The sequence below is a fragment of the Prunus avium genome, chromosome 3 (genome assembly GCF_965620075.1).
Source record: "Prunus avium chromosome 3, drPruAviu1.hap1.1, whole genome shotgun sequence".
NCBI classification, from domain to species: domain Eukaryota; kingdom Viridiplantae; phylum Streptophyta; class Magnoliopsida; order Rosales; family Rosaceae; genus Prunus; species Prunus avium.
In genome coordinates, this window is record NC_142286.1 from 32,884,187 (window position 1) to 32,910,510 (window position 26,324).

The 26,324-nt window shown below is 42.3% G+C and overlaps 1 protein-coding gene, 1 long non-coding RNA gene and 1 pseudogene across 3 annotated transcripts; 2 read left to right on the forward strand and 1 right to left on the reverse strand.

The window, feature by feature from the left end:
- Positions 1–1,539: 1,539 nt before the first annotated feature.
- LOC148295975 (uncharacterized) lies at positions 1,540–4,284 on the reverse strand. The gene is made up of 2 exons (XM_088250663.1): positions 3,369–4,284; positions 1,540–3,245 (listed from the first exon to the last, which is right to left on the reverse strand). Exons 1-2 carry the CDS (start codon positions 4,282–4,284, stop codon positions 1,540–1,542), a joined length of 2,622 nt encoding a protein of 873 aa, XP_088106789.1.
- Positions 4,285–12,446: 8,162 nt separating this feature from the next.
- Positions 12,447–25,840, forward strand: LOC110749966 (receptor-like protein 6; annotated as a pseudogene).
- LOC110772579 (uncharacterized) lies at positions 19,227–20,385 on the forward strand. Of its 2 annotated transcripts, none has more exons than XR_015834478.1 (3): positions 19,227–19,404; positions 19,468–19,573; positions 20,216–20,385. It is a non-coding gene; the product is annotated as an uncharacterized LOC110772579 (long non-coding RNA). The 2 variants fall into 2 exon arrangements; XR_002529123.2 differs by having other exon boundaries at positions 19,228–19,404; positions 19,484–19,573.
- Positions 25,841–26,324: the final 484 nt, after the last annotated feature.

The following is a 26,324-nucleotide window of genomic DNA, read 5'->3' on the forward strand; positions in this document are numbered from 1 at the left end:
TGGAGGCGTACAAGGGTGAGGATGCCGAGCCCGAGGAAGCCGATGACACCGATTCAAGCAGTGGGGAGGAAGAAGGTCATCCCGGGCCGAGGGCTGCCAATGTGTCTACTGCCGAGCCGTCGACTGGTCCTGAGCCTGCGTCAGCTGATGTCGATATTGTAACGACCGAAGCCGATCCACCCTCCTCTTAGACTTTGTTAATTCAAACCTCATTTTTGGAGTTGTATAACATTTTTGAACATGCCGAATGGCATGTTGTAAAGACAGATGGCCCTTCTGTGGCCTTTTATATCTATGTTAACTTTGTTTTGGTTTAATTTGCTGATGTCCGCAATTCTGTATGTGTGCATGCCGTATGTAGAATATTGTTGATATAATATTGCTGTATGGTAATGTCATATGTATAGAATGGGGATTGTGTTGAAATAAACCGATTACAAAGGTGACGACCGAAGGTGACAACCCAAGGTGTGAGCACTTGTACAAAGGGTGATGACCGAAGGTCACGTTACTTGTAGTAATATTTGAGGTGCTCTATATTCCAAGGATGGCCGAGGGTCTGACCATCGGTACCACGCAATCGGTAAGTTCCTGGTCGGCAGACAGTTACGACCTCATAAGGACCTTCCTAGGATGGACCAAGGGTGCCGTCGTTCGAGTCTTTGGTGGCGAGAGAAACTTTGCGTAAAACCCAGTCTCCCACTTTGAACGATCGGCGTCTGACGCGCGAGTCGTAGTAGCGAGAGGTCCTCTGTTTGTAGGCAGCATTCCGAAGCTGAGTCTGGGAACGGTGTTCATCAATGAGGTCCAGGTTGAGAGTGAGCAGGGCTTCGTTTTGCTAGGGTTTGTAAGATGCCGTTCGGCACGAAGGTGCGTTGATCTCGACTGGGACAACAGCTTCGGTACCGAAAGCAAGGGAAAACGGTGTTTCGCCGGTCGATCGTCGGTAGGAGGTGTTGATGGCCCAGAGCGCTTCCGGAAGGAGATCGGGCCAGGCTCCTTTAGCTGCCCCGAGCTTCTTCTTCAGCGTTTTCTTGATGATTTTGTTGATGGCTTCTACCTGGCCGTTTGATTGTGGATGTGCTGGTGATGCGAAGAACAAGGTGATGCCGAATCAGTGGCATAGATGCCGGAACTGAGAGGAGTCGAATTGTTTGCCGTTGTCGGTGATGATTGCGTTCGGGAGCCCGAATCGACAGATAATATTCTTCCATACGAAATGTTCAACTTTGGCTGCGGTGATTGTGGCCAAGGCTTCGGCTTCGGTCAACTTTACATCCCTTGGGGCATGGGGCCGATGTGATCTAAACCCCATTGAGCGAAGGGCCATGGGCTAACAATCGGAGTGAGTGGTTCGGCAGGCAGTTTTGGAACTGAACCGAAACGCTGGCATTGATCGCACCTTTGGACGAGCGCGATGGCATCGGTATGGAGTGTCGGCCAGTAATACCCTTGCCGAATCGTCTTGAAGGCCAGAGATCGGGCCCCAGAATGGTCCCCGCAGGCTCCTTCATGAATCTCTCGTAAGACGTAGTTCCCCTACTGCGAGGTTATACACCGAAGCAATGGCAAGGAATGGCCACGCCGATAGAGAACTTGATTTAAGATTAAGTAACGTGTCGATGGGCGGCAGAGAGTTTTGGCCTCAGTTTTGTCGTCTGGTAGCGTTCCGCTTGAGAGGTAAGCATATATCAGATCTATCCAGCTTGGGTCCTGCCGAACGGCATGTACCTCGTCTTCGGTAGTGCTGCGCCGAGCGAGGATTTCGATCGGCACGTGGCGACTTATGTTGTCGTCGATTGCCGATGCCAGGCGTGACAGGGCATCGGCGTGGCTGTTCTCAGATATGGGGATCTGTTGAACCTGATACGCGTCAAAGTGGCTTAGCAATCGGTGGGCATGCGTCAAGTAGGCTGCCATGGAAGTATCCTTGGCCTCGAATTCAGTCAACACCTGATTAACGACAAGTTGTGAGTCGCTACATATCTTCAGTTGTCGAGCACCCATTTCCTTGGCGAGCCGAAGGCTTGCTAAAAGAGCTTCATGTTCGGCTTCGTTGTTGGAAGCTTGGAATTGGAATCGGATGGCGTACTCGATGGTAGTTTGATCAGGGGCTTTGAGAACTAAGCCGGCCCCGCTGCCTTGTCGGTTGGACGAGCCGCCTACATAGAGAGTCCACAGAGGGATTGATGAAATGAATGTTCCCTCGGTTGGATGGGCGAATGATGCTGCTAATTCCAAAACGGTAATGTCTGGATTGGGTCCTTCAGATGTAGTCATTTCGGAGATGAAATCAGCCACGGCATGTCCCTTCTCGGCAGGCCGAGGGCGATAGTGGATGTCGAATTCGCTGAGTTCAATTGCCCACTTCACTAGCTGACCTGATGTCTCCAGTCTTTGTAGTATCTGGCGTAGAGGCTGATTAGTGAGAACGGTAACGCTGTGAGCCTGGAAGTACGGCTGAAGCTTGCGTGCTGAGAGAACAAGAGCATAGGCAAGCTTTTGCAGCTCAGGGTACCGGATCTCGGCATCCTGCAAGGCGTGGCTGGTATAGAAAATTGGAAGCTCTATGCCATTCGGCTTGCGAATGAGCACAGAGCTTAATGCCGTTGCCGATACTGATAGGTAGAGAATTAACTCTTCGCCAGGAAGAGGGGTGGATAACAGGGGCGCCCTGCTCATATAGGCCTTGAGGTCTTGGAAAGCGTGATCGCATTCGGCGGTCCAGACAATCTGCCGTTTGCTTCCTTTTAGGGGTTTAAAGAAAGGGGCACACCGATCGGTAGCCTTGGATATAAATCGAGCCAGAGAGGCGACATGCCCCGTGAGGCTCTGGATACCCTTCTGAGTCTTCGGAATCTGCATGTCGAGCAAGGCATGGATTTTTTCAGGATTGGCTTCGATGCCTCGTTGGCTGATCATGAAGCCATGGAATTTGCCCGAGGAGACGCCGAAGGCACATTTACTTGGGTTGAGCCGCATGTTGTACTTCTTTAGGACGCTGAACATGAGGGAGAGGTTGTGGAGGTGAGAATCGGCTGTTTTGCTTTTGACCAGCATGTCATCCACATAAACCTCCATCGAGGTGCTGATGGGTTCAGAGAATATTTTGTTGACCAAGCGCTGGTAGGTTGCCCCAGCGTTATTCAAGCCGAATGGCATGACTGTGTAGCAGTAAAGTCCCTTGTCGGTGATGAATTCTGTATGTTCGCGATCGGCAGGGTTCATGAATATCTGGTTGTAGCCTGAGTATGCGTCCATAAAGCTAAGAAGTTCATGGCCAGCTGTTGCGTCTACCATCTGATCGATCCGTGGCAGAGGAAAGCTGTCTTTGGGGCAAGCCTTGTTTAAATCGGTATAGTCCTGACACGTTCGCCAGGCATCGCTCGACCTCTTGACCAGCACCGAATTGGCCAACCAAATTGGGTAAGTGACTTCCTGGATGAAGCCGATTGTTCGCAGTTTCTCCACCTCGATTCTCATTGCTTCATACCGTTCGGTATCATAGGCCCGCCGTTTCTGCATGATGGGTTTGAAAGTGGGGCAGATGCTGAGCCTGTGGCTGATGACGCTCGGGGCGATGCCAGGCATGTCATCGTACGACCAAGCGAAGACTTCTGTATTGGCGCGCAAGAAGGCAATGAAGTCAGTACGCAGTGCCGGACTCAAGGTGGTACCGATTCGAACCTGTCGGTCGGGCTCTATTTCGGAGAGGACGACCGATTCCAAATCTTCAACGGGTTGTGCTTGTGGGGTGACAGCTTCATCCCTGGGATCATCCGGTTTGTCCGCCCTTCTGCCGTTCGGCACAGTAGCGTTAGCAGCTACCGAGTATGCTTCGCGAGGCGTTGCTCGTGCCGAACCTTTGGTTGCTGAAACGTAACATGTCCGTGCACTCAACTGATCCCCTCGCACTTGGCTTACGCTAGCGTGGGTGGGGAACTTGAGGAGGAGCATGTGTGGTGACAGCATGGCTTTCATTCTGGTGAGCGCTGTCCTGCCGATGATGGCATTATACGTTGTTGGGCAATCGACCACCAAAAAGTGAGTATAGATGATCGTTCGTCTGGGAATGGTGCCAACCGCAAACGGAAGCAGGACACTGCCGATTGGTTCGATCACGTCACCAGAGAAGCTTAGGAGAAGGGTGATGTCTTTGTTCAGATGTTGCGGATCTATGCCGAGGGCATTGGAAGCGTCGGTGAATAGTACATTGACCGAACTGCCGGTGTCGATGAGGATTCGGCCTACGTCGAAATCTGAAATGTCAGCTCGGATGATCATGGGATCAGTGTGGGGGAAGATGATGCCTCGCTCTTCTTCTTCAGAAAAGGTAATAGGCTCCCAACCGATTCACCGGAATTTGTCATTGCGGCCTTCTGCTACGTTGAGGATCTGGGGGTACCGAATGGCACGAACATAATCCTTGACGGATCGGTTGCTAGTTTCGGTAATGGGTGTTCCCCCACTAATCATATTGATCTGCCGATTCGATGGTTTGTTCGATGCTGGTTTAGTGCTCAAGTACTGATCCAGCTTGCCGTCGTTGATGAGGCGTTCGACAATTTTACGAAGTGCGATACATGATTTCGTGTCGTGGCCATTGTATTGATGGTATTGGCAGAACACACCAGTGTCCTCGCTCTGCCGAGGAAGCTTCCGTTTGTTCGGCTTCGGTATCATGTCCCCTTCGGTCAGGAGAACATGCTCATAAGTAGCGTTGAACAAAGTGAAGATTTCCTCTGGCCAATTCCTCTTCGGCTCGCCGAAGTCGCTTCGCCTACCGGAGTCCTTGCCCTTTTTGTTGGTGTCCTGCCGATCTCGGAAGTAGTCCTTCCGTTTGTTTCGTGGCGCGGAAAAAGCAGGGGCAGGGGGTGCCGTTCGGTAGGGGGCCTGATTTGTCGCCGGATCCGCCGGGAATCGGTCATAGTGTTGTGTCGAAGGCTGACCGGTTGGTACCGTTTTGTTTGGTAGGGTCGAAGCCGATCCTTTGGAGTTGAAGTGCTCGGCCTTGGCGTGGATAGCTGCCTGTTTCATTAATTCGGAGTAGGTGGTCCAGTTACTGCTGTGGACCAGATAACGAAACTGAGACGACCGTAGGCCGCTTTTGAAGGCACCGAAGGTTGCCCTATCGTCAGTTTCTGGACATCGGGAGTACTCATGGCTGAACCTAGCCGCATACTCTCGCAGGGGCTCATCGTCCTGCTGCCGAACGGTATAGAGGTCATCGGCGGAATACAGGCGATCGGTCTGAATCATAAAATGGTTGAGGAAGGTTTGCTTCAACTGATTAAAAGTGTCAACCGTATCTGGCTCCATTCGGTAGAACCAATTCAGAGTGGCTCCGGTCAGGGTGGAGGGGAATAGTAAACATTGGCCTTCATCCGTCAGTCCTTTGCAACCCAAAGCTGATTGGAAGGTATGAATGTGGGTAACGGGATCTTCCACCCCTGAGTAGAACGATATTCGGAGTGCTTGGACCTCTTTCTCATGTGTGAACGTCCGGATTCGATCGGTGAATGGCCCTGGCTGTACCGTTCCCCACGTTGGTGTCCGAGCCTGGTTCTGTTCCTCTTCAATGCGGTTCATCTTCTGTAAGAGGAGGCGAATGGTTGGATCGGTAGAGGGAAGATCGTCACCGAAGGGCTCAATCGCTCAGTTCCCCGTGCGTTGGCCAGCATTGTGGCCTCGTATTCCTTGGTCTGCCGTTCGGCTGGGGCTTCTCACGTAATCTCCCCTTCGACGATCGTTGTCCTGGTTCGATCGGTGGCTGTAGTGTTTTGTAGAGGGCCCCGCTGATGAGATGGTGGTTCCTGGAGATGTTGGAACGTAATCTGATTCGTCCATTTCTTCCAGGCCGATCGTACTGTACCTTTGGCGTATGGGGGATTTTGGTCCAAGTGCCTCCAGGCGTGGATCGTCGAGCTTCGCCCGGACCTGGATGGGTGAGGACTGCTGTTCCCTCCGCCAATCGTTGATCCTATCGCGGCAATCGGAATAAACTCGATATTCGGGATGGCGCTCCTTTGGTGTGGGCACGAACAGTCTTCGGGAGACAGTCGGTTCGTGTGCGGCTTGCTGCTTCCCTCTATCCTGGACAGTGGGCTTCCGTACGCTTTTAAACGATTTCTCCTGCCGAAGCTGTGTGGTTGGTTCCCGATCGTTCTGCAACTGGGCGGAGAGTGTTTGTTGATGATGCAGCTGCCTCTGGGTGTCATCCAGTTTAGAGGCGAGAATATTGTTGTGCTCCTGCATCTTTGCCATATCCTGCTGTAGGGTCTCCATACGAGCCTCCAGGGTGGTCGGTCGAGCAGGTGTTTCTGTTCATGGCATCTGAAGCAAGGGAGCTAGACTTGGCTCGCTGCCGAGGCCAAGGATAGGACCATCGGCAGGGAGGACCGAAGATGGATTCATTTTTTGGTCTCAGAGCTTTTTGAGATATGGGTTAATCGATAAGCGATTCCCACAGATGGCGCCAATCTGTTGGCACTAAAACTGAACAGATAGAGATGAGTGCAACTTACAAGTGGTGAGGACGATCTAGCAGATCGATTGAATGATAGATGTAGATTCTTCTTGTCCTTGGATGCAGATCCTGAATAGAAGAGAGTTGAGACTCGTGAGGTCTATGGAACCGGTGTGGAACCAGCCTAAGACCCTCCGATGCCAAAGTAAGTTTGTTTCTAAGAGCTCTTGCTGTTGACCATATAAAAGTATAAAAGTCAAGCTGAAAAGTCTTACCCCTGTATTGTAGTGAAGGGGCCTATTTATAGAGGGGATTTTGTATACTCTTAGTACTCATTTTCGATGTGGGACTCGTGGGAGGGCCTTACGAGGTCGACAAGAGTCTTTAGATATTTTGGGCGGGTACTTCGAGGTTGATTCTGTATAATCGGTAAGGGATGCCGATTGTAGACGAGCTGGGCCTGTACTGGCTGTTCGCAGCTTCGAGACAATGCCATCGGTAGCCGATGCCGATTGTTCGAGGCCTTGGGGGCGTGGATGACTTTCTATGATCCACGTGTCGTTGTATGAGTGGAGGGTCAAATATGGTACAAACAATAGTAAAGCTCCAGCTCAGTAGTCAGTTCCAGCCACTTCTGCCTCTTCCAAACTAAAGAAGTTCCAATTCTGCCCGACCAAAGCCATTCCAGGGTCTGAAATAGATTGAAAGCTCTGCCATACTCGAACGTTGGCATCGATTTGCAGCTGAAACAGATCAGTTCAAGTTGTTGACAGTCCAGTCCAGTAGAGTCATATCCAATCCAGCCCGGATTAGAAGCATCTGCCCAGGCAGAAATGGAAGCCCAGACGTCTTTTTCTCTTCTCGGAGTCAGTTTTTCCTTTTTGAGTCTTGTAAAAGAGAGTTCTTTCTAAAAGTAATCCATTTTCTCACCATCTATTTTGGCCAGAACTATCCGTTTTATACTGTGAAAAATTGTGAAATCCTCACCAGTCTGAGGCAAGAAAAGAACTTACTTGGGAGATATTCCTCACCCAAATTCACAATCGTTTGTTTAGAAATCAGTAACTTGGGGCGCAAGTTATCTATTTTTAAAGAAGTCTGCTAGAATTTTATTGCTAGCAGTGGCACGCTCGCACACTAAAGAAAGTTGACTTGTCGACCAATTAATGGTTTTCAAGATAATGGGGAACTTTACCCTGTTAGAAATGTGCCCTAAGAGCCAATACATTTGATGTGATCTCCTTAGAATACATTTCGTATATGATATATAAAGGGCAAATTTAATTTGTTATCTTTTACATCGTGTAAAGAAACAAATGTCCAAGGTATGCTAAATAAGAGATAAAGTAATCTAAAGAAGATTAGATTCATGAGACCTTTAATCTCTAATTGTAGTATCCCAAAATGTTCCTAATCATAGGTTATCAAATGGGCATTGATAAACCGTCAAGATTAGCGCATATTATGTATGCTCAATTGGGAGGATGGTTAGTCTCAAACCATTTGTGTAGTTGACACTAATACAAGTATGTGGGTGCTCATTAGTGAATGAGTACACTGAACGCGATCAACCGTAGTTCTCGTATGGAGTATTTATCTATATGTCAAACGAGAACTCATAGTTGCAATAATGCAAATTAGTCCTTAGACCTGAGGCATCATGGTTGTCCTGTGATGCGTTATTGATCTTTGATAGCTCTTAAAGGCAAGCCGTAAAAGATTTGTCTTAAGTGTTGTTGGGATATCTTAATTCATCATAGGGGCATGTGAATGTACAATAAGGAATCTCTACTTTCGATAAAGAAGGAGAATGTTTCAAGATGTGATTCAGTAAATCTTTGGCCAAAGTATTTTGAGCTTGATTTAGAAAGTTGTTCTTAATCATGTTCTTTTGAATCACATGAGGTTATAAATCATATTAGGGGTTTGACATAATCAATCCGTACCCTAATAATATGATTTGAAACATTGTATAAGAGAAGGACCGTATTGCATTGCAATTCCAACTGAATAGGTTCTTCATCTATTCTGGTTAGCTTGGGTAGCCTTGATATATTGCTAGATGTCACTCTTGGCTTGTGGAAGTCCTAGGATTGATTGTGATCGATCCAAATAAAGGAAGAATTAAAAAGGGGTTTTAATTCCAGTTGGTTAGAAAGAGTTCTAATATTTTCCCACTGCCTTGCTAATTAGAACCTAATGGATCGCACACCTTAAATGGTTAACTTTGAGTAATACAAATGAGAATGAGGAAATCAATTTGATTGATTTGATGTGGATGATTTACTACGTGTAAAAACGTATTTGGGCCTCGGTAATAGTTAACGGAAAGCCCAAATGGTTGGGTATCAAGCCCAAGGGCTTAAGACACCTAAATATTATGGTTTAAGTGTCATAAGGCCCAATTTTGGAAGCCCAATGGGTTTTGGCCGAAAATGCTTAAGTGAATGTGTATGGGAATTGTTTCCATAAGCTCATTAACACACAAACACAATCCAACATCAACCAAATGGGTTTGGGAGATCAAAGAGAGAAAAAGAGAGTTTTCAAGAGTGAAACACTTTCATCTTTCAAAGTGGTTTAGATTGAAACCAATCTTGAGAATCTTGCACTAGCATCCAAGTATTCTCAAGATACTTCTTCTCATCTCAAGGTTCCATTGGTGTGGAGACTTAGAGGCCATATACTTTTGTGGCTCACATGGAGGAGAAAGATAAAGGAGCAAAGATCAAAGATCAAAGAGGAGATCAACAAAGAGGAAATCATCAAGAGAAGACCAAACACAAATTGGTTCATATAATTGCTTCAAGGGTAATTAGATCTTATCTTTTCTCTTGAATTTTCATTTATGAAAAACATATCAATGTTCATGGCTTAAGATACTTGGAAGAAGTTTTGTTTTTGAATTTAAACAACCACCTTAGACTTCCGCTGCGATTAATTTGATTAAATGCATGTTTAATATTCAAATGAACTTTGGAAAAATATTTTGAAAATTCCTACATACCCTACCATCACAGGAGACAAATCAAAACGGGTGAATAGAAGTAAAAAAGAGGAATGTGGATGAAGTGGGGAGTAGTAACTTCCTCCATATAATTACTTAGGTGGAATTTATTTTATATTTTACTAGCCCCTTGGCACATGCGTGCACATGCTCACGCATATGCCAATTGGTTTTATTTTTTATTTTTTATTTTATTTTTAGAATTAAGAAATGGGTAGTTATGTTCCATAAAAGTAGGACATCTTATTTGATTTTGTTTTTAATTTTAATTTTTTTTTAATATGAAAACAATGTGAATTTACCATATTATCCTCATTTAATTAATAATTTCAATTCTTAATGTTTGAATTAACCAAGGACATTTTCTGGTATTTTGAATGTTTCACCGTTCTCTGCATTTTGTTTGATATATATATAGATAATTGATCAAATTAATGTTTTAACATTTTACCCATGTTATATTAATTTGTAGTCTTTTAGCACTTTGATTAATCAAAGATATTTTTTGGGTTTTTGAATATTTTATCATTCTTTATTTTTTGTTATATATATAGATAAGCAAAATTAATATGGTCCGAAGTGTCAATTTTTTTCCTTTAATTATTACTAACCTCTCCACACGTGCTTCCGCGCCTGCGAGAGGTTTTTTTTAAAAAATTAACATTTATTTTAGAATTAAAAAAGATAATGGGTAGTTATGTTCCATAAAAATAGGCCATTATCTTATTTTTCTTTTAATTTTAATTTTTTTAAATATGAAAAAGTGTGAATTTACCATATAATCCTCATTTAATTAATAATTTCAATTCTTAATGTTTGCATTAATCAAGGGCATTTTCTAGTATTTTGAATGTTTCACCATTCTCTGCCTTTCGCTTTATATATATAGATTTTTGATCATCATAATACCAAAAAATAATATCATTTTAATGATTTAACAGAAAAGTTGTGCTCCATCCATTTATTAAATTGTTTTTGGTTACATCCATTTCTTAATTTTTTTAAAAAGTACTATGTCAAATAACAAATTTTGATCAATTTCAATAGTAGAAACAACTAACAAAAGAAGCCACCAAACCCTACAAGACAATAAAAACACCAAACTAAAAAAGACTACAAAACCAGCAAAACCAAAAAATAAAAGGAATAAAAGTCGCCAACAGGGTCTAGCCTAGTGAAAAAGGATCTTAATTTGCAGACCTAAGGTCTCAAGTTCGAACCCCCATGCCATCATATTTGTGCGTGTGTGAGAAATCCCTCTCACCTTTAGTTTAGCCTATTGCTTGTACTAGAAAAAAGGAATAAAAGTCGTATAGACTACATCACTAAAATTAAGCATGATCGAGCAAAGTACCCACTATTAAAGTGGTTCGGAGCAAATGCTCTCTCCAAGAAAGGTTTTGGGTTTGAGTTTTAGCATCTGTATAGTGTGTGTGAGTTTAATATGTTATCGCCTCTCTTAATAGGAAAAGTTCTTAAAAATACATGATCCAAAGCCAAACTCACAAAACCCAAAAGAACTAAGGGCCTGTTTGGTATTCAACTTGAATCTAACTTTTTAAACTCAAAAACAGAATTTTAGTCCAAAACAAAAAAACCTGTTTGGTAGCCTATTTTTAAAAACTCAAACTCAAGAACAACTAAAAAAACCCCAATTATTAAAAACAAAAAATATATGTTTTTTCAGTTTTTTTCTAACAACCCACAAGTTCTCAAATTTTTAAGATTTGAAAATAGTTTTCAAGTTGCATACCAAACAAGTTTTTGAATCTTGAAAATAGATTTAAGAACTCCTTGTTTTTAAGAAAAATCAAAGTTTTTTGGTTCCCTATTTAAATAGGATACCAAACGCCCACTAAACTTCTAAAACAACTTATATGCCCAAATAATAAACCACTCATTTAGCCTCGAAGAAAATGTAGAACATGAGGCAGATTTAGTGGTGGAACCATGATTTCAAAGATGATTAGGCAAAATTTACATACTAAACTCAACTGCACAAGTAAATTTTATTAATAAACATAAAAATATACACTTAGTTAGGGGATGTAATTAACCTTACCCTCCTCAAATGCAGAAAAGTTGATGCCAAAAGGTAGAGAATAGAAGAGATCAACTAGGCAGTTATAGCGTTTCTTTTATTATTACTAGCCCCTTTGGTTTTCTTTTTTATTTTTTATTTTTTATTTTATTTTTAGAATTAAGAAAAGATAACATGGGTAGTTTTCCATAAAAGTAGGACATATTATCTGATTTTGTTTTTAACTTTAATTTTTTTTAATATGAAAAAATATGAATTTACCACATTATCTTCATTTAATTAATAATTTCAATTCTTAATATTTGAATTAACCAAGAGAATTTTCTGCTATTTGAATGTTTAACCATTCTCTGCCTTTTGCTTTATATATATATATTATTATTTTTTGGGTTGGGATAAAGATATGTACTTTTTTTGGTTGGAAAATTTTGGGCCAGGCTGTAGCCTTGTCCGCCCTCCATGTAGAACCACCACTGGACGTATTGCAAACAAAGATGCCAAACTGACAACAATGATTTAAAAAAAAATGAATAGGGAGATTGCAGTACACTTCTTCAAATGCGGGGTAAAGTGATTGGATTTGAGGAATTAGATTAAAAATGTAAGGGGTGCTTAGACCTAAGCATGACTCAGACCAAGTCACCACAATATTTTTTTCACCTAAAAGAATAAAAGGGAAATAAAAGAGAGTGGAGGAGGGAAATGCCCTCCTCAGCAGACAACACATTTGGGTTACATGCAAAAGACTCTGACTGTGAAACAATGTTTCTAGCAAGATAAATATCAATCCTGCAGACGACTTGACTTCAAGTCTTGGGGTGATTGATCACCGCTCATCAAGCATCCCCATTTTCCTTGATTATTTTGCATGAGCTGTGTCTATAAAAGGAGGTGGATTTCTCCATCCTTAATTACGTAAGAGCCATAAGCATTTCCATAATCAGAAAGCATAGCTGTGATATGGGAATGGAATCGTGGCCGTCAAAGTTTATTTCTGTACGTTGTTTTCTTTTGCTATTACTCAATGCCACTCACTGTTTTTCACTTGTACAGACTCAGGCACTTGGCCAGGTTGATGAGTGCTCAGCCTTGCTGCAGTTCAAGGAAAGCTTTGCAATTAGCAAGTCTGTTTCTGCAGATCCTCTTGCTTATCCGAAGGTTTCATTTTGGACGCGAGAAGGAGATGGGAATCGGAGTAATTGTTGTTCATGGGATGGTGTTGAGTGTGATGAAGACTTTGGCCATGTTGTCGGCCTTGATCTCCGTAGCAGCTGTCTCTACGGTTCTATCAATTCCAGCAACACTCTCTTCCGCCTTGTTCACTTGCAGAGGCTTGACCTCTCAGATAATTGCCAAATATAGTGTAATTGAGAGAGTTGAGAATGTATAATAAGAAGAACAAGATAGGTTTTGCAGAGAATTCAAATCTGCCAATTGAGTTTCTTACTTAATGAAGGGTTAGATATACAAGTATACAAGGTGATTATTAGTTACAAACAATGCACAAGACATGGAGGGAAACATGGAGAGTTTCCATCCCTAAAACAAGGAATATGAAAACAAGGAAAAGTAACAAGGTGGTAGACAAGCCATTTAGGGATGTCTATGTTTTGTCTTTGACTTTACTAACACTCCCCCTCAAGTTGGTGCAAAGATATCACGCATGCCCAACTTGTCCAGTGAGTCATGGAAAACTTTACTTGATACGGCCTTCGTCAAGATGTCAGCAAGTTGGTTTTCCGAGTTTACAAATGGAAACTTGATTATACCCCTTTCTAGTTTCTCTTTGATGAAGTGTCGGTCGACTTCCACATGTTTGGTACGGTCGTGTTGTACTGGGTTATGTGCTATCTCGATAGCTGATTTATTGTCGCAGTACAAGTTTGTAGCTTTCAATGGTTTAATTCCCAGATCCTTCAGTAATTTCCGTAACCAGAGCAATTCACAAACTCCTTGAGCCATTCCCCTAAATTCTGCTTCAGCACTTGATCTAGCCACAACTTTTTGCTTCTTACTTCTCCAAGTGACTAAGTTGCCCCCCACAAATGTAAAGTATCCAGAAGTAGAACGTCTATCTGTGATGGATCCTGCCCAATCCGCATCTGTGTATCCTTCTGGGTTCATATGTGTATGTTTGGAGAATATCAACCCTTTGGCAGGGGCAGCCTTCAAGTACCTCATGATCCGAGTTACTGCATTCATGTGTGCCTCACTTGGTTGATGCATAAACTGACTCACCATACTCACAGCATAAGCTATGTCGGGGCGTGTGTGTGATAGATAAATCAGTCGCCCAACCAATCTTTGATACCTTTCTTTGTCAGTGGGTGCTTGGTCTGGATACATCCCTAACTTGTGGTTCTGCTCAATAGGTGTGTCAGCTGGCTTACAATCAAGCATTCCAGTTTCTGTTAACAAGTCTAACACATATTTTCGTTGGGATAGAAATATGCCATGTGTTGATCTAGCAACTTCTATGCCAAGAAAATATTGTAACTCACCTAATTCCTTCATCTCAAATTTACTAGCAAGGAGCTTCTGCAGATTCTTCATTTCTTCATTGTCATTACCGGTAACCACCATATCATCAACATAGATGATAAGGGCCGTAAGTTTGTCACCACGACGCTTTAAGAATAAAGTGTGATCCGAGTGGCTCTGAGTGTACCCAAAGCGCTTCATAGAATCTGTGAATTTTCCAAACCAGGCTCGTGGTGACTGCTTTAGCCCGTATAATGATTTTCTCAGCTTGCACACGGTGTTGGGACCAAGTGCCATGGAGATCCCTGGTGGTGGTTCCATATACACTTCTTCTTGCAATTCCCCGTGAAGAAATGCATTCTTTACATCATACTGCAAAAGTGGCCAATCAAGGTTTGCAGCCAATGACATGAGAACACGTACGGTATTGATCTTGGCAACAGGTGCAAATGTCTCTTGGTAGTCAATTCCATATGTTTGTGTATACCCTTTGGCCACTAATCGAGCTTTGTATCGATCTATGGATCCATCAGCTTTGTATTTAATGGTGTATATCCACCGACATCCAACTGGTTTCTTCCCTTGTGGCAACTGGACCATTTCCCATGTAGAATTCTTTTCCAGAGCTTCCATTTCAATCGCCATTGCTTCAGCCCATCTGGAATCTGTTATAGCATCCTGCCACTTATTTGGAACACATACAGTAGATAATTGATTGACAAATGATGCATATGACTTTGACAATCTATGAGTTGAAACATGGTTATTAATGGGATATTTAGATTTGGCAGTAAGGTCAGGACAATATTGAGGCTTGGGTTTTCCTCTAGTGGTCCTAGGTGGGAGAGTGTATGGTATAGCATTAGGTGCTTCGGGAATTACCTCAAGTGTTTCCTCATCACGAGACGACTGGTCCGATGGTTGAGAAGAAGGGGTTGTATTTTGTTGTTGATCGCAGCAACCATTTGAATTGTCTCCTCCGGGATCTTCACCAAATAAGAACGACAATTTTCCAATACCTTCATCGCTGTCCAAATTTTGAAGTTCACTGGTGCTTGGCGACCGGTCGCTGGATTCTGTGCGACCGGTCGTTTTGTCACGACGACCGGTCGCTTCTGGATTACGACCGGTCGTTTTGTCACAGAGTCGATCTTCATCATCGCTGGAGCAAGGCGACCGGTCGTGGTCAGTGCGACCGGTCGTTTCAGGAAAGCGACCGGTCGCTTCTGGGTTGCGACCGGTCGTTTTGTCACAGAGTCGATCTTCATCATCGCTGGAGCAATGCGACCGGTCGCTGTGGTCAGTGCGACCGGTCGTTTCAGGAAAGCGACCGATCGCTTCTGGGTTGCGACCGGTCGTTTTGTCACAGACTTGGATATTTTCTTCCTTTTCTTCCTTCTCTTCATTCCTTCTCTCCCCCTGAAGAGAAGGGGGCATAGCAGCTTTAAAGTAGGATAAATCTTCATGAAATGTGGCATCCATAGTGACAAAGAGCTTACGAGTAGGAGGATGGTAACACTTGTATCCCTTTTGAGTTGATCCATACCCAACGAACACACATCGAATGGCACAAGGGTCCAGCTTACTTCTTTGATGAGATGGAACATGAGCATATACAACACAACCAAATATGCGAGGAGGCAGCTTGAGGACTGTAGGAAGAGAGACATGACGAGCCAAGGTGTTCAGTGGAGTTTCAAACTTCAAAACACTACTCGGCACTCGATTAATTACATATACTGCAGAAAGAAGGGCATGTCCCCATAAGTAGTGAGGGACCGATTTATCCAGCATGTAAGCACGAGTAACCTCAAGTAATTGTCGATTCTTTCGCTCTGCGACACCATTTTGTTGCGGAGTGAAAGATGTGGAGGTTTGATGAATGATGCCTTGGTCTCGAAAGAAATGTGCCAAGACATTGTTCACATATTCCCCACCATTATCAGACCGGAATACTTTGATGGAAGCTTGGAACTGTGTGGTAATCATAGCATGAAATTCACGGATTGCAGCGGAAACGTCACTTTTATGAGCTAGTAAATATACCCAAGTCATGCGAGTACAATCATCAATAAATGTAATAAACCATCTTTTGCCATTGGAAGAAACTTTAGCAGGACCCCAAACATCAGAGTGAACCAAATCAAAAGGGAATTCCGTTTTATTATCACTTAAGGGAAAAACAGTTCGATGGCTTTTGGCCAATACACAGGTTTCACACTGAAACTGAGAATGATCTAGGCCACGAAACAAAGACGGAAACAAACGTTGAAGATAGCCAAAGGATGGATGTCCTAGACGACGATGCCAAAGCCAAATCTGATGTTGATTGCGAGCTTGTGAGCTGGAACCTTGAGTATGAGCTGCCCTTGGTGGTGAAGAGACCGTCAAGGAATACAACCCCCCTCTTCGTTTACCATGCCCAATCGTCGCGTGAGTCGTGAGGTCCTGAAAAAGACAATGGGAAGGATAGAATGTGGCATAACAGTTATGTGAGTCAAGTAATTTTCCAACAGACAGCAAATTGCAATTGATGGAGGGAACAAGTAGTGTATGAGATAAAGATAAGGAAGGGGAAAGTGATATAGTTCCTTCACCAGCAACATTAGAGGGGACTCCATTGGCACTAGTGATGTAAGGATGACGAGACTTAGAAGATATTGTGGAAAACATAGTAGAGTCAAAAGTCATATGATCAGTGGCACCTGTGTCAATTATCCATGTAGTGGGTTGTGTACCTGATTCGGAGTCGGAGAGTAGGGTGGAAGATGGAGAGGCATCGGTAGTTATAACACATGCTGCCTTGGGTGTTTTGTTGCGGGATTTGAAAGCATCCCACCACTCAGGATAACCATGAAGCTTGAAGCACTTCTCAACAAGATGATCACCACCACAATGAGTGCACTTCTCAGTTCCCTTTGCATTGTCAGTTTTGGGACCCCGGGGGGGAAGTCCGGAGGACGTACGGTGTGGTGGCCGATATGGCTTGACCGCCATTGCACTCCCACCGCCAAGCATGGAAGATTGGCGATTATCTTCTTCTACCACTAGTGCATAAGCTTCAATGACTGCTGGAAGCGGATTCATGGCAAGAATCCGACTACGAACGGAATCAAAGTTGGGATCGAGTCCTCCCAAAAAATCGTACACACGTTCCACCTCAAGTGCTTGTTGGTGAAGAGCCACATCATCGGGATTGGTATGTTTGCAGGGACGGAGGCTGTCAATTTCCTGCCATATTATGTGTAATTTTTCGTAGAATACATTCACAGGTTCACCACTTTGAGAGGTGGTGACTGACTGACGACGGAGTTGGTACAACTTGGAGCTATTCTGTGTGACAGTATATGTCTTCCGAGCTGCGTCCCACACCGCATAAGCCGTTGAGCAGTGATCAAATAAGGCACGTACATTTTTGGTCATGGAGTTGAGGAGCCATGACTGCACCAAACAGTTGTCTTCATCCCAAGCTTCATAGCTAGGATCATCAATGGCAGGGGCAATCTTTTTACCATTAATGAAACCAGCCATACGACGAGCAGTGATGGCCAAGCGAACACTACGAGACCATGCAGGATAGTTGGACCCATCCAACTTATCAGGAGTAATTGGAGAGTAGTCATGAGAGGACCGGGGTGGTGGTGGTGTTGTGGAGTCGATCTTGGTGGAGTCGATTTTAGAGGAGTCGTCCGTGGAGTCGTTGATGGAGTCGTTGGTGTCACCCATGAGGTAAGTATATAAAAGGATGTAGAGGAAGAAATAGCTTAAAACTTCAGCAAACAAGAGCACAAAAAGGGCTTGTGATCAAGACCAATTTTGAGGCAAGGCAAAGTATGAGGTAGGAATAATATAACAGCAAATTATGGGCAAGGATAGGTAGAGATTTAGGCAAGAACAAGGTTATGCAGAGGCAACCAAAATCGATTGCTCTGATACCATGCCAAATATAGTGTAATTGAGAGAGTTGAGAATGTATAATAAGAAGAACAAGATAGGTTTTGCAGAGAATTCAAATCTGCCAATTGAGTTTCTTACTTAGTGAAGGGTTAGATATACAAGTATACAAGGTGATTATTAGTTACAAACAATGCACAAGACATGGAGGGAAACATGGAGAGTTTCCATCCCTAAAACAAGGAATATGAAAACAAGGAAAAGTAACAAGGTGGTAGACAAGCCATTTAGGGATGTCTATGTTTTGTCTTTGACTTTACTAACAATAATCACTTCAATTTCTCTCAAATACCATCAAGGTTCGGTGATGATCTTTCGAGTCTAACATATCTCAACCTTTCAAATTCCTTGTTTTCCGGAGAAATTCCATCAGAAATTTCAATGCTATCGAAGCTGTCTACCCTTGATTTGTCTTTCAATTTTCAGAAACTTTATCCTGATATTAACCTTTGAAACTGACCAAGGGAAACATGAGAAGCCTGGTTCAAAACTTGACCAACATAAAACAACTTCATCTTAGTTGGGTACACATATACTCCACTGTGCCTGATATCTTGGTCAATGCATCTTCTCTCACATCTCTCCAACTTGACACTTGTGGGTTGAATGGGGAATTCCCAGTAGGCATTTTCCACCTACCAAACTTAGAGGTTCTTCATGTGAGTTCTAACCCAGAGCTAACAGGCTATTTTCCCACCTTTAACAGGAGTAATTTCTTCAAGAAATTGGGTGTTGCCTACACGAATTTCTCTGGCCAACTTCCTGGCTCCCTCGGAAACCTTCATGTCTTAAGTGTGTTGGACATCTCCTACTGTCAATTTTCCTCCCTTGTTCCATCTTCCCTAGGAAACCTTACCCCACTCAGTTACCTAGACATGTCTTTTTTTTTTGGGGGGGACGAAAATCCTAGACATGTCTTCATTTTATGGCGTTCCCAATAATTTTTCCACATGCCAAGTTACTGATTCTTGGTCATGGGTTGGAATAGGGGTGGGCATAAAAACCGATGAACCGAATGAACCGACCGAACCAAACCAAACCGGACCGAAAAATAAGGTTTTTTTGACCAAACCGAAAAAGTCAACGTTGGACCTGACCCGAACCGAAGTCAACGGTTCGGCCCTCGGTTCCAAATTCTTTTGAACCGGTGGACCTGAACTGAACCGCCTATTATTTAATTATATATAAATTTGACACATGGCATGATATTATTGCCTAAAATGTGCTTGTACCGTGCGCTTGCTTGCACTAGATTACTCTAACCTAATATAAACATCTCCTCTTGACCTAACTAGCAGCCAGCCTCCATCTCAATTAATTTTTTTCGCCGCTCTCCATCTCTCAAAGAACAAAACAAGCAGATCTATCGTCTCCCTAGCTCTATCGTCTCCCTAACCTAATATAAACATCTCTCAAGCAGATCTGGAAGAACAAAACAAGAACTTGACTACCATGGTAGGTCTATTATTTATGTAGTTTTATGTTTCTTTCTTAGTTTGCATCTTATGAGACTTTTAGTTATGGTCTGATGTAGGAGCGTGGGGCATGAATATTGTGAGCTCTGTGGGAATTATCATGGCCAACAAGCAGCTCATGTCCCCCTATGGCTTTGGCTTTGGCTTTGGTAAGTTCCTCTTTCTTCTTCTTCTTTTAACTATACTGTGTTTTCTTTTAATTTCAGATCTGAAGTAGACATCTTTTTTTCATAATTCATATTCACTTCTTCTCACCATTGATTTTTTTTTTTGAAAAGAAACTTTATCATTCAAAAAGGAAAGAACGAACACAGAACACAATGGCCAAGGGGGCCACCAAAAAAAGAAAGAACAAAAAACAAAAAAACCTCTACCCTACAACACAGCTGCTTTCCAGTCAGCTCCTCTCTAATTTCCTGAGTTCATTTTCGTCTGTTTTGTCTAATTTTATGAACTTAGTTTTGGATTGTATATTAAATATACATGCACTGTAGTGATGTTCATGGTCTTCAGATTGTTCATATTTGTCATCACAGTGGAGAGGCCATTAGTTAAAGATAGATGATAATTTTCTTCTGGTGCCTATGTTTGCTTTTATAAAGCTCTAATATGAGGTTATATAATTTTGTTGTTTATCTGTTTCTTGTTCAGGAGTAGTTCATGATTTTTGGCATATTCATTTGTTAAACTTTGAATGGTTTTGAAGATAAGCAAAAAATTTATTTCTATTTTTACTGAAATTATATGTTTGGTGATTGATTGTTGACTGATACAAGTGTATTTTTGGACAGATGAATGCAGCTTGCTTTGTCAAAACTTTTGGATGGATGGATGCTGATGTTTTGAAGGGATATTTGTTATTTTTTTTGTCATGGGTTGTAATCGTTATAATTTGGATTTCTTGCTTTATTATTTGTGTGGGTGTATTATTTATAATTTGAATGAGTTCAGCATTTGAAAATTGAAAGAGTAGAAAAATATATTCACAAAAAAAAAAAAAAAAAGAGTAGAAAAAAATGATTTGGGCCAGTTAATACTGAACTAAAGATTATTTGGGCTTAAAAATAACTAGTAGTGGGCTAAAGCCCAAAACCGACCAAAAAGCCTGAACCGAACCTGAGCCTATCGGGTTAGCTGGTTCGGCCCATTTTCGGCTTTTGATTTGGATCCGATCCAACCCGAGAACCGATATTTTACTCGGTTCGGCCCACGGGTCACTCAAAATTCAACCCGACCCGAATCGTGCCCAGGCCTAGGTTGGAAAGCTAACCAAGCTCTACACTTTGGGCCCTGAGAATACTGGCATAAAGGGAGAATTCCTATCTTTTGTGGCTAACCTGACCCAATTACGTACTCTAAGGCTTAGTTTGGTATTGCTTAACTTAAAAAATAAGCAGCTTAAAAAAAAAGTTTTGGAGATTTGGGTGTTTGGTAAAACAAAAATAAGCTGCTTATTTAATAAGTTGCTGTCATTCAAAGCTGAAAAACAGAAGCAGGTGGGGAGCTGCTTCTGAAAACTGCTGCGAGGAGAAGCATGCGGAGGTTTAAATGAAAATTTCAAATTGCCCATATTGCCCTTATTTGTTTCACACAATTACATGTTATATCCTCATCATCCCGAGTTCGAACCTCCCAAGTGTCGTTCCTTTTTTATTTTCTGGATTGCTCGCCTCATCCTCTCCTCTCTCTGTAACTTGCTCCCCTTCCTCAATCCGTCAAAGCTACCATCTCAACCCAAAACCTCACCAACCCACCTCCCTATTTTACAGACCCAGAATATCATCCTCTCTCTGCAACTTTTTCCCTTCCTCAATCCCTCAAAGCTACCAACTCAACCCAAAACCCCACCAACCCAGCTTCCTATTTTACAAACCTAGAAGATCTCCTTCAGCACCCAGATTACCAACCAATTATCTCTACGGCAACAAAAAATTCAACACCCAGATTACCAACCAATTATCTCATTCAGCAAAAGAAAATCAAATCCCCAAGAGGTGGGCATGTAGAAGAAAAGACGAAGAAATTTATAAAATTAAAAAAAAAGAGGGCGGGGGTTGCTGGGAAGGTAGAAGTAAAGAGGAAGAAATAAAAAAAAAACATGGGAAGGGAAGAAGTCTTGGAAGGAAGAAGAAAAGAGAAAGGAGGAGAAGAGGAAAGGTAAAAAGGTTGAGAGATGGGGGGCCTGGGAAGGAAGAGGAAAAGAGGAAGAAAAGAAAAAAACTGGGACGGGTGTCTTTATAACAAGAATTTGTATGAAATCACAACAAAAACAAGTTTTGTCTTGAAGATTTTGGATGAGGAAGATGACGAAAGAAAAAAACAGAGGAAGAAGAAAGGAGGAAGGAGAGAAGAGGGAGAGGAAAAAAAAAATTGGGGCCCCTGAAGGAAGAAGAAAAGAGAAAGCAGACGAGGGAGAAAGAAAAAAAAAGGGAATGGGGCCTGGAAAGGAAGAAGAAAGGAGGAAACAAAAGGGAGAAAAAAGTATACATTTTTTATTTCTTATGATAATTTTAGGTTTTTAAAAAAAATTCATCATGGTGCCCTTTATTGTCATTATACACTCTCACAGCACTTCTATAAAAAAGTTTACCAAACATTATAAGACTGCTTTTTATACTCACAGCACTTTTACAAATATAGATTACCAAACACTTTGCTGCTTCACTTCATAGCTGTTTATTTTCACAGCACAGCAGAAGCAGTTTTTTTTAAAAGCACAGCAATACCAAACTAAGCCTAAGCCTCATGGGTAACAATTTCCAATGAGAAATTCCTGGGTCGCTCTTTCAGCTCAAAAATCTTGAATATCTTGACCTTTCCTCTAGTAACTTGAGAGGGTTTGTTGAGTTTGATCAGTTTTCCAAGCTCAAAAAGTTGAAGTTCCTGCGATTATCATACAACAAGTTATCTCTGTTGCAGAGCAAACCCAATTTGGGTGCTACTTTTCCACAGCTTCAAGCTCTAGAGTTGATTTCGTGCAACTTAACAGAGTTTCCAGAATTTTTAAAAAATCAACACGAATTGTTGTACCTGGACCTTCGTAACAACAGCATCCTTGGGCAAATACCAAAATGGGTGTGGAACGCAACTAGAGAAACATTGTTCGCTCTCTACCTCTCTTATAACTTCTTGACAGGATTTGACCAAAATCCAGTCATTCTCCCATGGCAAAATCTAAATTCTTTGGATCTCCAGTCCAATATGTTACACGGATCATTGCCAATTCCACCACTATCAATCAGAAACTATGTTGTCAGAGACAATAATTATAGTGGAGATATTTCGCGCTCCTTCTGCAACTTGAATCATTTACATGCTCTTGACTTGTCCAACAACAGCCTGAGTGGCATGCTTCCAAAGTGTTTGGGGAACTCCAGCTCTCCGGAAATATTGGACCTGCACCACAATTCTTTTCACGGCAGTATTCCTCAAATATGTCCCGGCGAAAATAGTTTGAAAATGGTTGATTTAAGTTACAATCAGTTACAGGGGAAGGTGCCAAGATCAATGGCCAATTGCACTAAGTTAGAGCTTCTTAACCTTGGAAGCAATCAGATAAGCGACATCTTCCCATCTTGGTTAGGGGCACTTCCAGCATTAAGGGCGCTCATTTTGAGGTATAATGGATTGTCAAACAAAGTAGGGCAAATATTCATATTTGCTCATATTATTATTCTTCTCCAATATGGAGGTATTTATACAAGTATAAAGATGTGTTAACCCTAAATAAAATAGGAAATATATCTAAATTACAATAGGAAATAAATATAAATTACAATAGGAAATAAATCTCAATTATAATAGGACTAGATAAATGGATAAGTAACCAAAGTCCTAACATAGTAAGGAACCAAAATCCTAACTAAGTAAGGACTCGCCAACACTCCCCCTCAAGTTGGGCAAAGATATTTCGCACGCCCAACTTGACAATCGAGTCACAGAACACCATACTTGAGAAGCACCAATTGTAGAGAAGGTCTTTTCGTCAACCATGAGTGAAACAAGTGACAAACTAAAGCAAAGTTCACAGCGAAAACACAAGAGCAAACCCTAAAAAATAGGGCACATAGCAGAACACAGAAATCCTATGAGCACGGCAGCAGATAAGGCAGAACACAAAAGCCCTGTGAGCACGGCAGTAGATAAGGCAGAACACAGAAGCCCTGTGAGCACGGCAATAGGTAAGGCAGAACACAGAAACCCTGTGAGCACAGCAGTAGATAAGGCAGGACACAGAAACCTTGTGAGCACGACAATAGGTAAGGCAGAACACAGAAGCCCTGTGAACACGGCAAAAGCAAAGGTAACCAAACCCTAAAAATAGGGTAAGGCAAATAAAGGCCAAGCAAAGGCAAGGTGGCAAGGCATGGCATAGAACCCTAAAAATAGGGTAAGGCACGACAAAGGTAAAGCCTTACCCTAAAAATAGGGTAAGGTAAGGCATGGCAAGGCAAAGCCAAACCCTAACAAATAGGGTACGGCAAGGCAAAGAAAGGCAAAGCCAAAGGCAAGGTCAACGGGCATGACCACAACGGAAACACATCAGCAAAGGCATGAGCAACAATACTGGCACCAACAAGAGCAACAAGGCAGAGACATAACAGGCATCATCAACAGCAATACAAGGCATTGGCACCAGCAACAGTAGAGACAACTTCTCTTCACTCCTCTTCTCCCCCTGAAGAGAAGGGGTCGATGGAGCCATATGATCAATGGTACTTGAGAAACATGCACTGACTAACACTGAGATATAGCAGAATCATCCATGACAGATAGGTGGTTAAATTGCAGCGGAATAGATGAACAGCGGTGACAATAGCAAGGTAGGCGACGAAGGCGGTGGGCTAGGATTATAGGCTAGATGTATAGTGCAGCAGAAATAGGTAGTATCTAGGGTTAGGGTAGAGACATATCAAAACACAGCAACGTCATCGGCAATGACCATAGCAACAGAAAGCGAAGCCAACAAAGGCAACATCAACGGCAACAATAGCGGCAACGGTAACATCGACGGTGGTAGTAGAGGCAACGGCTACGGCAAAGGCAACAACAACAGTTCTTCCATATCAACTTTAGCTAATTCACGCAGACACAACTTCTCTTCACTCATCCTCTCCCCTTGAAGAGAAGAGGTCGTCGGAGTCAAGAAATAAGCAACATCTTCATGTGAAGACGTCAAGGTAATGAGAATACGTCAATAAACATATCCTTTTCACTCCCCCTCCCCCCCTTGAAGAGGAGGGGAGGAGAGCACTTAAATTGCAAGGAGAACGCAAACACAGGTCACAAGAAAACCTAGGCTCTTATACCATGTCAAACAAAGTAGGGCAAATATTCATATTTGCTCATATTATTATTCTTCTCCAATATGGAGGTATTTATACAAGTATAAAGATGTGTTAACCCTAAATAAAATAGGAAATATATCTAAATTACAATAGGAAATAAATATAAATTACAATAGGAAATAAATCTCAATTATAATAGGACTAGATAAATGGATAAGTAACCAAAGTCCTAACATAGTAAGGAACCAAAATCCTAACTAAGTAAGGACTCGCCAACATGGATTTCATGGCATGATTGGGAAGTCTCTGCAACCAACCATAACTTCCCAAAGCTGTGCATCATTGATTTATCTAACAATGGTTTTTCAGGAATGCTGCCCTCTAACTACTTAGAGAATTGGAATTCCATGAAATTTGTTGATGATGAGAACCACCAAATTTATTTTCAAGTCTCTTCGGAGCCAGATAGCTCAGATAAGCACTTAGACAATTCCTACGTTGTTCCATACTCAATCACAACTTTTGCAAAAGGTGTTGAGTTGAAATATTTTGCGACCCCTTATCTTTTAAGATTGATAGATTTCTCAAGTAATAGATTTGAAGGAGAGATTCCAGCAGGTATCATTGGGAATCTAAGAGGCGTTCGTATCCTTAGCCTTTCCAACAACACTCTCACTGGTCTCATCCCCTTATCTTTAGCGAACTTGACAACTCTTGAATCGTTAGATCTCTCTCAAAATCAGCTCACAGGAAGGATCCCCGGTGATTTGGCACAACTCAATTTCCTTGCATATTTCAATGTCTCCCATAACCATATTTGGGGGCCTATACCACTCGGCCAACAATTTGGTACATTCCTAGAAGATTCCTATGTTGGAAACTCAGGTTTGTGTGGAAAGCCTTTGTCAAAGAAATGTGAGAGCTCAAGACCGCTACCGTCATCAATCTTTGAAGAAGATGAAGACTCTGGGTTTCAAATTGAACTAGACTGGTACGTGGTTCTGCCGGGAATTATTAGTGGTCTAATAATCGGAGTGATTTCTGGGGACATTTGGACAAGCAAGAAGCATGAATGGTTTGTGGAGGCAGCCAAGAGGATCAACAGGAGGAGGGGACGTATTTGAGCCTTGTATTTGTTTTGATATATGGTTTTTATAATGTATTTCTAGACGAATTTACAAATTTCTTCTTTCCTAGCTGTTTGCTACAATAATTTTGATTAATTACTGTCCAAGCAACCTCATAATGTATATCAAGAAACAGTTTGGTAGTTGGATCAAACAATTATTGTGACAATGGGGTGTTAGTTTGGATTAGCCCAAGTTTTTGGTGTGCTCCCAAGTGGTTATGGGTTCAAACCCCCATGGTACTCGTGTGTGTGAGTTTTCCCATGCCCGTTCCTAACTTTGGCAACAACAAAAAAACAAAAAAAACAAATACAGAGAAATTTAATCAAATGTAACAAGATTAGCAATATTATTGGGTTTTCCATATCTTCAGAGAAGTCATATTTTATTATGTATTTTCGAGTCACGACTTCCTAAATTCCGAGTGTTCGGAAACTGTGAAAGTGAAATATATGTTATGAGAACTAGAAGGTGTGAGTCATGTG